Source organism: Neltuma alba, unplaced genomic scaffold (genome assembly GCF_004799145.2).
Source record: "Neltuma alba isolate B1F8T4 unplaced genomic scaffold, ASM479914v2 tig00011593_pilon, whole genome shotgun sequence".
Classification (NCBI taxonomy): domain Eukaryota; kingdom Viridiplantae; phylum Streptophyta; class Magnoliopsida; order Fabales; family Fabaceae; genus Neltuma; species Neltuma alba.
In genome coordinates, this window is record NW_021636245.1 from 1 (window position 1) to 13,497 (window position 13,497).

Here is a 13,497-nt window from a genome sequence, read left to right on the forward strand (position 1 = left end):
ATGAGAATCCTTTGGAATTTTTCCAGCACCGTAGGTGGCAGCCATGGGTGTGCCAAGAGTACACTACAAGGGTGAGCAAGGTGGCTATTATATCATGGTATGTGACTTGGTCATCTTCTTCATTAGTTGGTTCTAAGTTTTCGGATGGCTAATTTGGTTTTCTTCTATCTAGTTTCACCTTTCACCTTGTTCCAAGAGTGCCTGTTTGACTTAAGATCTGTGTGCTTATAGGTTATGGATATGCTGGGACCTAGCTTGTATGATGTGGAAGAAGTCTCATATGTGAGTTTGTTGAAATATTAGCCGGCATATATATACACCGACTCTCTGGTTGGATGGAAAGAAAAGTTGAGAAGAAAGAAAATGAAAAGATCATATTAACATTAACATCAACAAATAATTTAAAATCAAATTATATGATAAAAATATTTTTTCATTTTATTAATTTTAAAACCAAATATTTTAATAAAAATGTTATTTTTCACTAACCCAGATATATTTTCCTTGGGGGATAACTAACCAAATCTTATTTTAAAATCGCATATATCTTTCCTGTGGATAAGTTTGACGCAGCGTATTGGAAAATTTCCATTCAATTAATTATGTATTAAGTTTTGATTGATAGAGGAGAGAGTGGGAACCAGTTTCGATGATCATCACTTTGATAGCATTTTAAACTCATCAGATCTAGATCATTCATATCTTATTTGGATGGTTTATATTTTATTTCTTTTTTATTTTTATTTATTTAAAATTATTATTTTAGTATGTATAGAATTTAAAATAAAGATAATCTCTTAACTATCATTCTTTTAAAAAATAGTTTTTTTATCTAAAAATAATTAATTAGAGATTTTAAATATGAATTGTTCAAATCGAATATAAATGGTCCAGATTTGATGAGCTTACAACACTTGTCAAAATGATGAGTATTAAAACTGGTTTCGAAGAGAGTGATATGGGGAGAAAATTGAGAGATGATGTGGGTATCACATCCCATTTTCTCTTTCACTTTCTTCTCTCATCTAAATATGGAAAACTCATTTCTCTTATTTTCTTTTTTAGTTTTCTCTGATTCTCTCCATCCAAACAGGGGGTAAATGCTCTGCACCAACCTTTTTTTTTTTCAATTGCTAAGTTTATTTGTTGTGAATTCCAGAATGTCCATTCAAACGGTTGCATGCATTGCCATTGAAGCAATATCCATACTTGAGAAGATGCACTCTCGAGGGTAATTCCCTTCTATTTAAAAACCAATGCAGTATTTCCTATTCTTGCAGCCTTTTGATGGATCAATATCTACTTAAATGATGCAGGTATGTGCATGGTGATGTGAAGCCTGAAAATTTTCTGCTTGGTTCTCCAGGGACCCCGGATGAGAAGAGATTGTTTCTTGCTGATCTTGGATTAGTTTTTTTTTCAAGTGTTATCTGTCAACCAGTTTTTTTTTTTTTTTTTCACTTTCCCATCTTAATGCAGCATTTAATACTCAATGTTTTTGGCCTACAGCATCTAGATGGTGGGATGAATTAACAGGTTCACATCTGGAGTATGACCAAGGCCATATGAATTTAGGTTTAATTGATTGAACTTGAATCATATAGAAAATTTGACGTAACTTGATTTTTCTATATTCATATTAACTTATTGCTTCTTGGCTCATGATATTGCATTTGTTAGGGGCACAGCCCGCTATGCAAGTGTGTGCATGCACATTTAGGGAGAACTCCTAGCAGGAGGGATGATCTGGAATCCCTTGCTTATACGTTGATTTTCCTTCTTCGAGGTCGTCTTCCTTGGCAGGGATACAGGGAGCAGGTTGGACATCTTTAAATTAGTTTTTTTTTTCTTTTCTTTTTTTGGTTCTGATCTCATGCCTCCTTTCAGAGCATTAGTGTTTAACATGTTTTCCCAGGGAGAAAACAAACATTTTTTGGTTTGCAAGAAGAAGATGGAAACTACTCCAGAGTTCTTATGTGGCTTCTTCCCCCAGCCTTTTAGGCTTTTTCTTGAACATGTAGTAAATCTGAAGTTTGACGAAGATCCTGACTACGCAAAATATATTCTCTGTTTGATGGGATTGTTGGTCCAATAAATCCAGATATCAGACCCATCAATACAGAAGGTGCACAAAAGGTACTGGATGATCCTTCACACTATTGCGAGTTTGAATTTTATGAGGTCAACATTGAATTCTAAGCTATCATTACTCTTTGTGAAGCTCATTATTGGTCATAAGAGAGGTCAGTTGGCCACGGAAGAAGGGAACGATGAACAACCAAAAAAGAAGTTGCGAATGGGTCTACCAGCAACACAATGGATAAGTATATATGATGCTCGCAGACCAATGAAACAGAGGTATATATGCCTGTAAGCCTTAAGCCATGATACGTATGTACTACTTTCTGGTATTGTGGCACTTATTAATTGATACAGTTGAGAGACATGCTGCATTTATTTATATATATTTAGTCTGCATGAATTATTGCTTTACTGGTTTGATGCCATGTGAACTTTGTTCTGCGAGGCTATGCTTTTGGTTCCTAAAATTTGAAACTAGTGGTTTTAGTCCTTGAAACCTTGTTTCAGAGATCAGTAACACTGTTTCATGGACTGCAAATCTTTAAGTGAACTAAAATGAGGAATTCAAAATTCAAATAAAGATGGCATTAATTCTTATTTAAATTATGTAATATAATGAATTGTTTGTGCCTGAAGAGTGCTTGTATTTGCATTGCAGATATCACTACAACGTGTCAGATGCAAGAATTTCCCAGCTTATCGGAAAGGGAAATGAGGATGGCTTATATATAAGTAGTGTGGCTTCATGTTCGAACCTGGGCAATAATCATGGATACAGGCACTGGTTCAAAAAACAAGTTTATGAACTCTCTCCTTACTTTCTTGATAAGGTAATAATCAAGTCTGCTGTCTGAACTTTTAATATTTAGGGCATGACTCGTGACTGGTAAATTTCTTTTGTCAAGTGTTCATATGTTTTTGAAACATGAACTGCTGAACCATCCCTGTGAGCTTATTAATTAGTAGTAATCAGTATTTTGCTTTTCTTTTACGGTTGGAGGAATGGATAATGGAACAGTGGGAAAAAAATTACTTAATCAGTGCAGTTGCTGGAGCCAAGAACGGGAGCTCAATAGTAGTCATGTCTAAAGGTTAGTTACTCTGTTTTGTTTTGTTTTCTGGTGGATACTCTAGTATTATGCTCTTGTACTTTAGCAAATATTACCTCTAGTTCTTAGTGAATAGCTAATTGGGCGGTTGGATTTGATCCTAAATATAAGATCTCAATCTACTTTATTTGGAGGATTTATAATTTTTTTCCTTCAAAATATTCCTATTAGTTGCAAGAGGTTCTGACGGGGTAGTTTGATAAGAGGGTAATTTAGGAAAATTTACACACATTTGTTATAAATAACCAATTTACTAATTTTTTTAAGCTCTCCAAATTAATTATTTAGCTCTTATATTAAGAATTACTAAACCGGTTTCAGCTGCCATGGTTTCTGTATTCTAGGCGCACCATATATACTACAATCTTTCAAAGTTAGCAATTCATTTCCTTTCAAGTGGATTAAGACAAAGTGGGGGGAAGGCTTCCATGTTACTGCAATGGCTACCTCAGGGGTCAGATGGGCTGTGGTTATGTCACGCGGTACAGGATTTCGCCACCAGGCAATGCTTTGATCATTCTGGACCTTTATCTACTGGTTAAAGCTTGGTTGCAACAATAACCAATCATTTATTTCTACTAATTTTCAGGTGGTTGAACTGGATTTTCGTTATCCCGGTGAAGGGATTCGCAGGCGATGGGATCACGGATACCGCATAACAGCAGCCGCTGCAACTTCTGACCAGGCTGCTTTTGTGCTCAGTAAGCCATGGAGGAAGCATGCAGATGAAACACAGGAAACCTTGAGGACTGCCCTTTTTCCTACCATGCATGTGAAGGTGGGACTTTTGTTATTGTTATTCCCCAGTTTGTGCTCAATCTTTTGCTTCTAGCCTTTTAAGGCATGTGTGTGTGTGAATGGGTTTTGCAGGACAAATGGGCAAGCAACCTTTATATTTCATCAGTTTGCTATGGGCGAACTGTCTCTCGATGACCAACCTTACATGTTTGGATTAGAGGAAAAATAGGAAAGAAGGAATACTTGGATTTTGTTAGTTTTCCTTCCTAATATTTCCTCCTATTTTCCTCTCACTTTTCTCTCCATCCAAACAAACGTAGCCTAAACGTGAAGTCGCTTTTGGAAAGGAATTTTATTATACTACTTCCGGTCCCAATTATAATTCGGACTGGAGGCAGTATAATTTTTAGGGTTTAGGTTAATGCATACTGATTTATAATTTATCAAGTTCGAAGATTTGTCCTTTTATCTGACTCAAATTAATAATATGTAATGCAATATAAAAACTATTAAAAAGGTAAACTTTTTAGGTCTTCCTTATATTTTTCTTAAAATTAATATGCTAACTATATTAATCCACTATAAAAAATTTTAAATTTAAAAAATGTTGTATAATTTAGTAAATTTGCTTCTTTTTCAAAACATTAAAATTTTAAAAATAAACTTAGATCTATATATTTATTGTAAGATATTAAAATCATGTTTATATGAAATTGTTTTTATAATTTTATCCCCCCAGTTGTCGAGGCGCTGGCTCCGCCCCCGACCAAAGTCAAAATTGCGAGTAATGGCTTTCGTCAAAGTTATACGACGACTAACAAAACAGAAGTTGATGCGCATGGGTAGCCATGTGGGGCTTCAAGCCTCTTCCACTGCCCCAAAAAAAAAAAATTATTCCTCCCGTTTTGAATATAAGAGCTTTATATCATTATGTATAAAAGTCTTATATTTAGGATTAGAGGAATATATAATTTAAGAAGATTTAGTTATTTGGAAAACTAAAATTTAAATTCTTAGTAGAGAGTTGTTTATATTTAGTGATTGATAATACCTTAAATACTATTACTTTTAGTAAAAAAATACGTGTTTAGGAAAAAAAAAAATTTACTCTCACAGAAGGTGGAATATTATTCATTGATTTTATTTAACTATTATTATAATAGTATTATGACTCCCATTTTTAATTACAAAGAGGTCACCGTTTATGTATTTCTGTATTTAGTATCGAACCGATCACAGATGGTTTTATCTACATAGCCACTACCTAATACAGACTAATTTAAATTTCTGAACACATATTAAAAAAAAAATACTTGTGTTTTGAGAAATAAGATTCGCCTTATATATTTATCTCACAAAATCAATTCTGTACAGGTAATCCAAACAGGCACATAGAAGGAAAACCACCACCTGTCCAATGCTTGTGTAATTTGTATGGAACTGTGCACAAACAATCCTCCAAAACAAGATTATGATCAAAATTTTTTGTACACAAAAATCAAGAATTGGTAAACAAGGATGAGGATCATAGCCAACAAGGCTTGCTGGCCAAGGGAGATAGTTGCTTCCTTTTTGGTTTCAGAAGTGGTTGTGTCGTTTGGAGGAGAATAGAGAAATGCCATTGAAATGCCATCATCATCTTTCTCTCCTTTCAAGATTGGCCTTCCGATCACCTGCTTGCACAGCCCACCACTCGCTACCTGTTATTACAATATATTTAAGCACATAAACTTGTTTAATTAAGAGATAGATCCTCTTGATTTCTCACCATTTTCTGGGGTCACTTTGTGTTTACTAATCACATTAGGCGACCCCAGTTAGCTGTCATTATATATTAAAATAACCAATGACATAAAAGCAGCTTAAAGCCTGATCTTGTTTGTATTTTAAATAAAAGATGAAATCTAATTATATGCACAAGGACAAGCTCCTTTACTTCTTTTTCTCGCCAATCAAGGAGATACTCCAATGTTTGATTCCATCCCAATTTATTCCATTACTTTAGAGAATAATATATTGAAATCCATGAAGCAAATAAAAGAAAAAAGAAAAAAGAAAAATCACTTATGAGATGTCAAGAAATAAATGCATTAAAAAAATCCTAATAGTAAGTAGTATGGAGTTTTTGTTATTTCAAAACCCGAACTTTTTCAAATTTGAAATTTTGGACAAGAAGGGTCGCGCCCAAGAAGTTAAGAGCAGTGGGGATCGAATTCTAAACTGATGCGACAAAAGATACATTTTATGCCACGAAACCTAAAGGTTTTGTTATGAGACTTTTTGATTTTTTTTTTGTAGAATCATTTTTCTGGGGGAAAAAAAAAGTAGAGTGTGAGAGAACAGGGAAGAATTGAACATGAACCTGAATTTGGTCTCCAGCAGTGATTATGAGTGCACCTTGTTCTGGGCAGAAAGAGAGCCAACCTTTCTTGGAGTAAACATGAAACTCAGAACAGCCATCACAAACATGCAAACATAAGGCGTGAGAGTAATCGCTTCCTCTTATCAGCATTCTGATCACATCATATTTCAATGAGTTTGCCCATCCATCTGCCATACTGTCCTGACTATGCTTGTAAACACAACAAAGCGTCCCAAATTCATGCCCCTGATGATCACTGCCCCCTGATGGAGCCAACAATTTTCCAGGAAAATTCTTCAACATCACTGGTAGAATTTTCTCGGCCACCTTCTCTATGCTTGACATGAGAGCTTCCATCTCCTTGCTGCAGGTAAAAGCAGAGAGAGAGAGAGAGAGATTCATCAAGCCATCATTACATTTCCAAGCGTGCATTGTCACTGTTTTGGGACATAATTGACATGTATGGAAGAGAAGTTTCATGATGACATGTGCTTTTCAACAGTAGGGAAGCAGAGTGTAAAGTGATTTGGAACAAAGGTGTAATTGCAGCTTATCTGCAGGCATCTAAAATCATTGTGCCCCATCTTTACTACGTATATTTCACTATTGCTTTGCCTTTGCTTTGCTTTTTCTCTACCTTGCTTTGCGTGTCACATAAGCTTATTACAATGTTGTGTTCCTTTTTCACTTTCTCCGCTGTAAACCACCTACGCTAGAAGATTTTTGCTGCAACAGTTCCATTTTCAGGGATAGCACCTCAACTATAGAATCCAATTACATGAATAATTTTAGAGAAATATATTTCATGGGGGGAGCACATAATACTTAAAAGACTAAGATATATACACACACATATATATATTGTATTAATTAGTATAGGACCTGTTAGATGAGAGAATACTATATTGTATTCAATAAAAAATGTTAAATAACTGTGGAATTATTAGTTGAAACTCATTTATTTGTTTTAAGACATAAAATTACAAAAAAAGAATCTCTTTCTAAACAATATTGGATATCATGTCTGTAAGGAACCCTCTGGTTAGTTCGTCATGTATGGTAAATGATCTAATTTTAGTATTTATTTAGAGATAATCTCACGCTATAATTCTGTTTTTCTTTGTTGAACGAGATTTGGAGGATGGGATCGATTGATTATTATTTTTGGTGAAGTTTGTGCATTAACGATATAGTAATGTGGTGTTACCTGAATTTTGAATACCCAACTGGAGAAATTCCCTCCATTTTCAACTTCAGGTCATGATCTCTGCACCACACGAACTCCTCGCTCAACTCACTTCCGTCCTCCTCCGAATGATACTCCTCGAAACCCCATGGCTTCTCCGGTGGCGATCTCGTCACCGTCGCTCGCTTCTCCGGCGGGACCTGAAAAATTGCCTGGGCAACCTCCCTCGATGAGGCCATCAGTTCGCGCGGGACTCCGTGATTCACCAGCTGGAAGCATCCGATTCTCGCCATGGAATCGGAAACAACGTCGGACGATGACGCAACGTAGTCCTCATGATCGGAACACAGCGATCTAAAATCAACCTTGGGAGGCGTTTCGAGGCACTTTTGTTTGGGGAAGATCTTGTCCGGCAAGATAAGGTCAGGTACACGCAGCGAAGTTTCCAGAAACTCGGTGAGCACATCGTCGTTGGCGAAGGAGGAACGTCGGCCGGAGGCAATGGGAGAGGGCGGAGGAGCGCGAAAATCGATGGGGATGTCGGGGATGGATTGTGGTGTTACGGCCATGGAAGAAACAAAAGACGAAGGAGTGAAGCGAAACAAACTTCGCTTGGATTCTTACGAAGCAAGTGAGTAATAATTTGTGAAGACGAAAAGGAAGGTGGTGGGTTTGTTAAAAAAGAGGGAAAAAGGAAGAAGAAGAAGAAGATGAAATGATAGGGTGTCGAGGGAATCCTAGACAAGGTGCGAAAGATGACGACGTCGTTTGCTTTTTCTTCCACAGTTGCTTTCTCTGGTTTTGCTCCTTTACAACCATGGTATGTAAGTGAAGGTGAAGGCCATGATCGTGGTCATGATCAGAGAGAGGGCCAAACTTTGGGCTCAGCCACATGGAAGCAGCCAAGTGCCACTGTCACCTTTTGATAAAGCAATGGGGTCTTAGATTTGTTTACTTTAAACAAAAACATTCCACAAACGCAGTACAGTGTATGGATTTATAGCAGTTCAGCAGCATGTTAAAGATCCAAACTGTGTTATATTATATGATTTTGATTTATAAAGTCACATGGACAGAGATACCGTGCTGGTGGAATCACCAGGCTCCAATGGCACAGGCGAGATCTATGTATCATGTACAGTATCTATCTCTCCTCTTGTTGTCTCTTTATTCGACATTCATAGATTGATGAACTTATTCGAAGCTTCGCTGCCTCGTATTTTTATTTGATTCGAGGTTGTAACCATGACCTTCTACTTCCTGAAAGTTTTCCATGCCACCAGCTTACTACACTGCTAACATTGAAATTGATTGGTTCTGTTCATCCATAAACCCTACCTCTCAAAGCCGACTATTTACAGGAGAGTTTTTATGCAACTAAACTAAAAGGTGATTAGCTGCACCACTTATTTAAATGTCCTTTTTTTTTAAAAATATATAAATCATTTTTTTATTCATAAAATGTTTTGTGGAGAAACAAATTTAAATACCCAAGAGGGATAATTTGAAAAGCTCCATTAATACACGTAATTAAGAGGAATAATTTAAAAAGAAGATTATAGATTTAAAAGATAAAGCAGACTGAGTCTTTATAATCAAAACAAAACTTTCAAGTTGTTTTCATATTTAAGATCAACGAGAGTAATTAATATGATTTATTAGTAACTACTCATATATACTAACTCCGGTCGTTAATATAAGAGCTAATTTACTTTTATTTTGATCCTAATTATAAAATTTAATTCACTTTGTATCTCATATTTATCTATTTTTTTAAAGGTAGTTTTTATAGTAATAGTAATTCGAATTAATACACTTTATTAACAAAAATATTTTAAAAAATACAACACATATTTATTATGAAAAACTAACTTAACTAATTTTTTTAACTTATTCAAATTAGTCAACTATATTTTATATTAAGAATTGGAGGTAGTATATTATGAGAATTTACATATGATCTTCATTAATATAAGTATAGACGTTGGCCAAAAAAAATTAATACAAGTATATACATAAAATTCTTCTTAATGCCTACAAGTAATATATAACTAACAAGACGCTGAAAATGAAGGAATAAACTTGAGTAAATTTTTGCATATAAAATCTTATTCCGACCTTTTCTTTCTAACACATTCTTTCTCAATCATCGATTGAGATGGGGCTGCATATTTTGTGGAGAGGCACAACACACTCCTTCCTGCTTAGTCTGGACTGGGCCGAAGACCTAGTAAGAAAATAACATGGAGATAATTGAGCGTATGGGTTAAGTTGATGTGGGCCTCGTTCAACTCAAGGGATAATACTTTGCCATTTGGGCCAATTTTCTGAACCCAATGCCTTGGGCCTTGTTAGTACTGTATGATATCTAGCCCAACTCCCTTCCAAAAACACAAATCAGAGCCACGAACCCTGTGGTAAAAATTATGACGGATGGAAACGAAAGTAACAGATAAAATTATTTGCCATGTAGGATAATTATTTGCTGACTCAAAATAAATTATATATGATAAAGATTAAATTATTAAATGTGAAAAGATTAGGGATTGAGTTGTAAAGATGTCAAGAGTTCAGGTTCTAAGTCATAATTGAGAGATTGAGTTATAAATGAAATAAAACTTGAAGGACCAAAAGATTAATTTTTCCAAACCATGAACTCTGTGGTAAAAATTATAACGGATGGAACTGAAAGTAACAGATAAAAGTAAAATTTGATATAAAATTGAAAAATGAGAATAAATTGAAGTTGAGAGATAAAATTAAAGAATAAAATTAAAAGTTTAAAACTAAGTTAAGTCAGCGAATAAAAGTGAAACATATAATAAAATTTAAAAGAAGTATAAATATATTGTTGCCAAGAGAATTAATTTTTATTTAAAATAATAATAATAAGAACGGTCTTATAATTTATTCCAAAGAAATTGATTAACACAGTCATCTCTAATTCTCTACGCTTTGAACATCAATTAACACTCAATATATAGTGGCATAAAAAAACACTAGATATGTGTATGGTGTAATAAAAATCAAAATAACGGACCGATTGGATCCCTAAATTTATCTTAATTATCAAATTAGCGTTTAAAATTTAATATTTATCAACAAAGTTTTTAAAATTTCATGTCGGCGAAAGAAAGTTTTTAAAATTTTTCATAACCATACATAATTAATCCTGATCACTAGTAGGATATGGTGATATGCACCAAGACACAATAAGCGATAAAGTGAGATCAAATAGTCACATTCGCAAATGTGGTAAGTGAATACAGTGATGAGCGCAAAAGTCAACAGCCACAACAAACCGTTGAAAATTCAACGGATGTGTCTCCTAAGTCACAATCCTCAAACAACCAATTTTTTATTTTGGGGAAACCCCAGCTTTTTTTTTTCTCCAAAAAAAAGTAATTTGCATCGTTTCCACATTGGCGCACCCAATCATTGACTCGATTTATCTGACGTCACGTTTAATTAACAAATTAATAGTCCAATTAAGATGGTTTAATGTGACAGCTTCATATGATCAAGTTTAGACGTGATGTAAACTGTGTATTATTCAGTTTAATGTACTCTTTTATCTTATTTATAAGACATTTCTAACATATTTTACAAAAACCAAGAAAAATATTAAACTGCATTAACCCTCTATTAAAATATAGTAATCTTTTAACTTTACCCATATTTAATATATACATATTTTAAAATAATAACTATCTATATTATAATAAATAAAGGACAATATAGTATTTCATAATAAAAATTTAATAAAATGACTTATAAATAGAACAAAAAAAATTTCTTTCTCTGCCTTATAAATAAGACAAGAAGAGTATAAAATATATTTTTTGCCAAAAAGAATTAAAATCTATATAATTTAATGTGACTTCTTTCAGGAGTCTTTGTTGGTGGCTATTACTTGATTAAGTTATGCATTTTTTTAACTACCTAGAAGGAGATGACCACGTTTTCTTAAGGACAAAATAATGTAATGAATTCTTAATGAAATGATATGACGGTCATGAACGCCAAAAATGAGTAAGATTTGTGCCACGTACAGCTTTTGAGATGTTAGTAAATTACTCATTCTTTGGTTGACCAACTTCAATCTAACATTACATTTCTGGGGAAAAAAAGCAAAAATAAATAATATTTTCTCATGACTCTTTAAAGAAAAGAACTTTATAGATAACAATATGATTTTTTTAGTTGAAAAATAACAATATTCATGACCAGTTCAAAAAAATATTCGCTAGAAAATTTATTTAAAAAGTGCAAACAGGGTCAGGCCAAATGAGCTACTTTCTTATAGTGTCTTGCTTGAATAAATTTTTGTTCTTTCTAAATCCGTCTCTAACGCGGTATTTTTGAAAAAGATCATTTATTAAGGATTGGGAGTAAAAGCATTGAATGGGAATAGTTTTGAAAAATTTATCTTCAAAACATCATAAAATTCTAAATTATATTTGTATTATATATAGAGAGTGAGATAGAAGCTAAAATAAAATATTACAGTCCTTAATATAAGACCCAGTTGACTAATTTGGAGAGATTAAGAAAGTTACTAAATTATTTAAAGTATTTATATTTATCATTTTTATCCAAACTAATTTGAATTACTTATAAATTAATATATAATCTAATGATATAGTAAGTATTTTAGAAATATTACGTAACATATATTATTATTAAAAAATTTAATAACTTTCTTAACCTCTTTAGGGCCTGTTTGACAAGCATTCCAAACTATGGTTTGGAGAAAAATGTCAGCCAAACAATCCCTGAAAATATGAAAACCATGGTTTGGGGCAAACCATGGTTTTATCAGAAGCATATCAGAGTTGCTTCTTGGCCCCAATTATTGGAAGCTTACGGTGGGCCCATCACATATGACCAAATAGCCCTGACTCAAATAATTGCTCTTCCTTTCCTCCTTTACTCTTTCCCTAGTCAGTCCCTTATATAAAAAAATTCATTTTTCTAGAAACATATTTAATACTATGTTTTATAAATATATATATACACACATATTAATTATTTATTAATTATATTATCTTATATATTATTAATTATGTTAGTAAAAATTATTTCATTAACAATTTTATTTCTTCAAATCAAAATATATCATAAAATCTATCCCTTATATAATTATCATATTAACTTATACCTTTTTTGGTAATTTCTACATGTAAAAAGTGCTTCTGGTAATAACTATCCAAACACTCTCACTTCTCAGAATCATTTTTTCACAAAATCTATTCTCCCCAAAATCTATTTTTCAGAAGTTATTCTCCAAACCACGGTTTGATTTCATTCAAACACCCTCTTAGATTAGTCAACTTGATTTTATATTAAAAATCAAAAGTAACATGTATTATATGTATAGTATATAAACAACAGCTTTTCCAAGTTTCAAGACCAAAGTGCTTGCCCGCAAATTTAATTTGTTCGTTAGGTTAATATAATTTTTTGTTCTTTAAATTTGTTCTTATTTTGATTTTGATCTCTTCAAATTTCAAACTGTTTTAGTTTCTTAAAGGGTAAAATGATCCATATTTTTATTGAATTGTAAACACTAATGTTTAAATAAAAAAACTTAAAAAACAAAAATCTATAATTTGAAACTTGATCAACCAATATCAAAATAAAAACAAATTTAAAGAACTAAAATTTATATTCATTTTAGTCACAGTTCTACTTTTTATTCAAGGTAGTATTTCTAAGTTCCAACAAACCTAGAGGACGAAATTGGCAAAAAGCCGTCTTCTTCTCCTTTAAAGTGGTGGAACAAAAATTAGTTAAGGTGGGTCCATGGACGGTTTTAATTAGAGCCGCTGATTGGTGAGGAATGGGCCTTTTCAAGCTAATCATGGGGATTAACTAAAGAGTGCGTGCGTTTGTGAATTTCCTCTGTTGCAGTCTTCCTTCAAATAAGACGGCACACCCAATGTCTCTCTCTTCTTAATTTCAACGGAGGCTGCCAGCTGACTCCAGGAACTAGTATCATATAAGAAGCTCATAAGTAA

General features: G+C 33.3%; 1 protein-coding gene and 1 pseudogene across 1 annotated transcript; one reads left to right on the top strand and one right to left on the bottom strand.

The window, feature by feature from the left end:
* The first annotated feature begins 21 nt into the window (after positions 1-21).
* Positions 22-4,272, top strand: LOC114715491 (casein kinase 1-like protein HD16; annotated as a pseudogene).
* Positions 4,273-5,247: 975 nt separating this feature from the next.
* On the bottom strand, positions 5,248-8,267 carry LOC114715498 (1-aminocyclopropane-1-carboxylate oxidase 4-like). Its single transcript, XM_028900366.1, has 3 exons — positions 7,499-8,267; positions 6,292-6,655; positions 5,248-5,629 (listed from the first exon to the last, which is right to left on the bottom strand). Exons 1-3 carry the CDS (start codon positions 8,044-8,046, stop codon positions 5,405-5,407), a joined length of 1,137 nt encoding a protein of 378 aa, XP_028756199.1. The 5' UTR covers positions 8,047-8,267; the 3' UTR covers positions 5,248-5,404.
* Positions 8,268-13,497: the final 5,230 nt, after the last annotated feature.

Excerpts from the sequence above, each read along its gene's own strand:
- LOC114715498 (XM_028900366.1), bottom strand. The coding sequence starts at position 8,046 with ATGGCCGTAACACCACAATCCATCCCCGACATCCCCATCGATTTTCGC. Across the intron at positions 6,656-7,498 it reads GTTGGGTATTCAAAATTCAG|CAAGGAGATGGAAGCTCTCA; the intron begins GTAACACCACAT and ends TTTTACCTGCAG. Across the intron at positions 5,630-6,291 it reads CTGCTGGAGACCAAATTCAG|GTAGCGAGTGGTGGGCTGTG; the intron begins GTTCATGTTCAA and ends TTGTAATAACAG.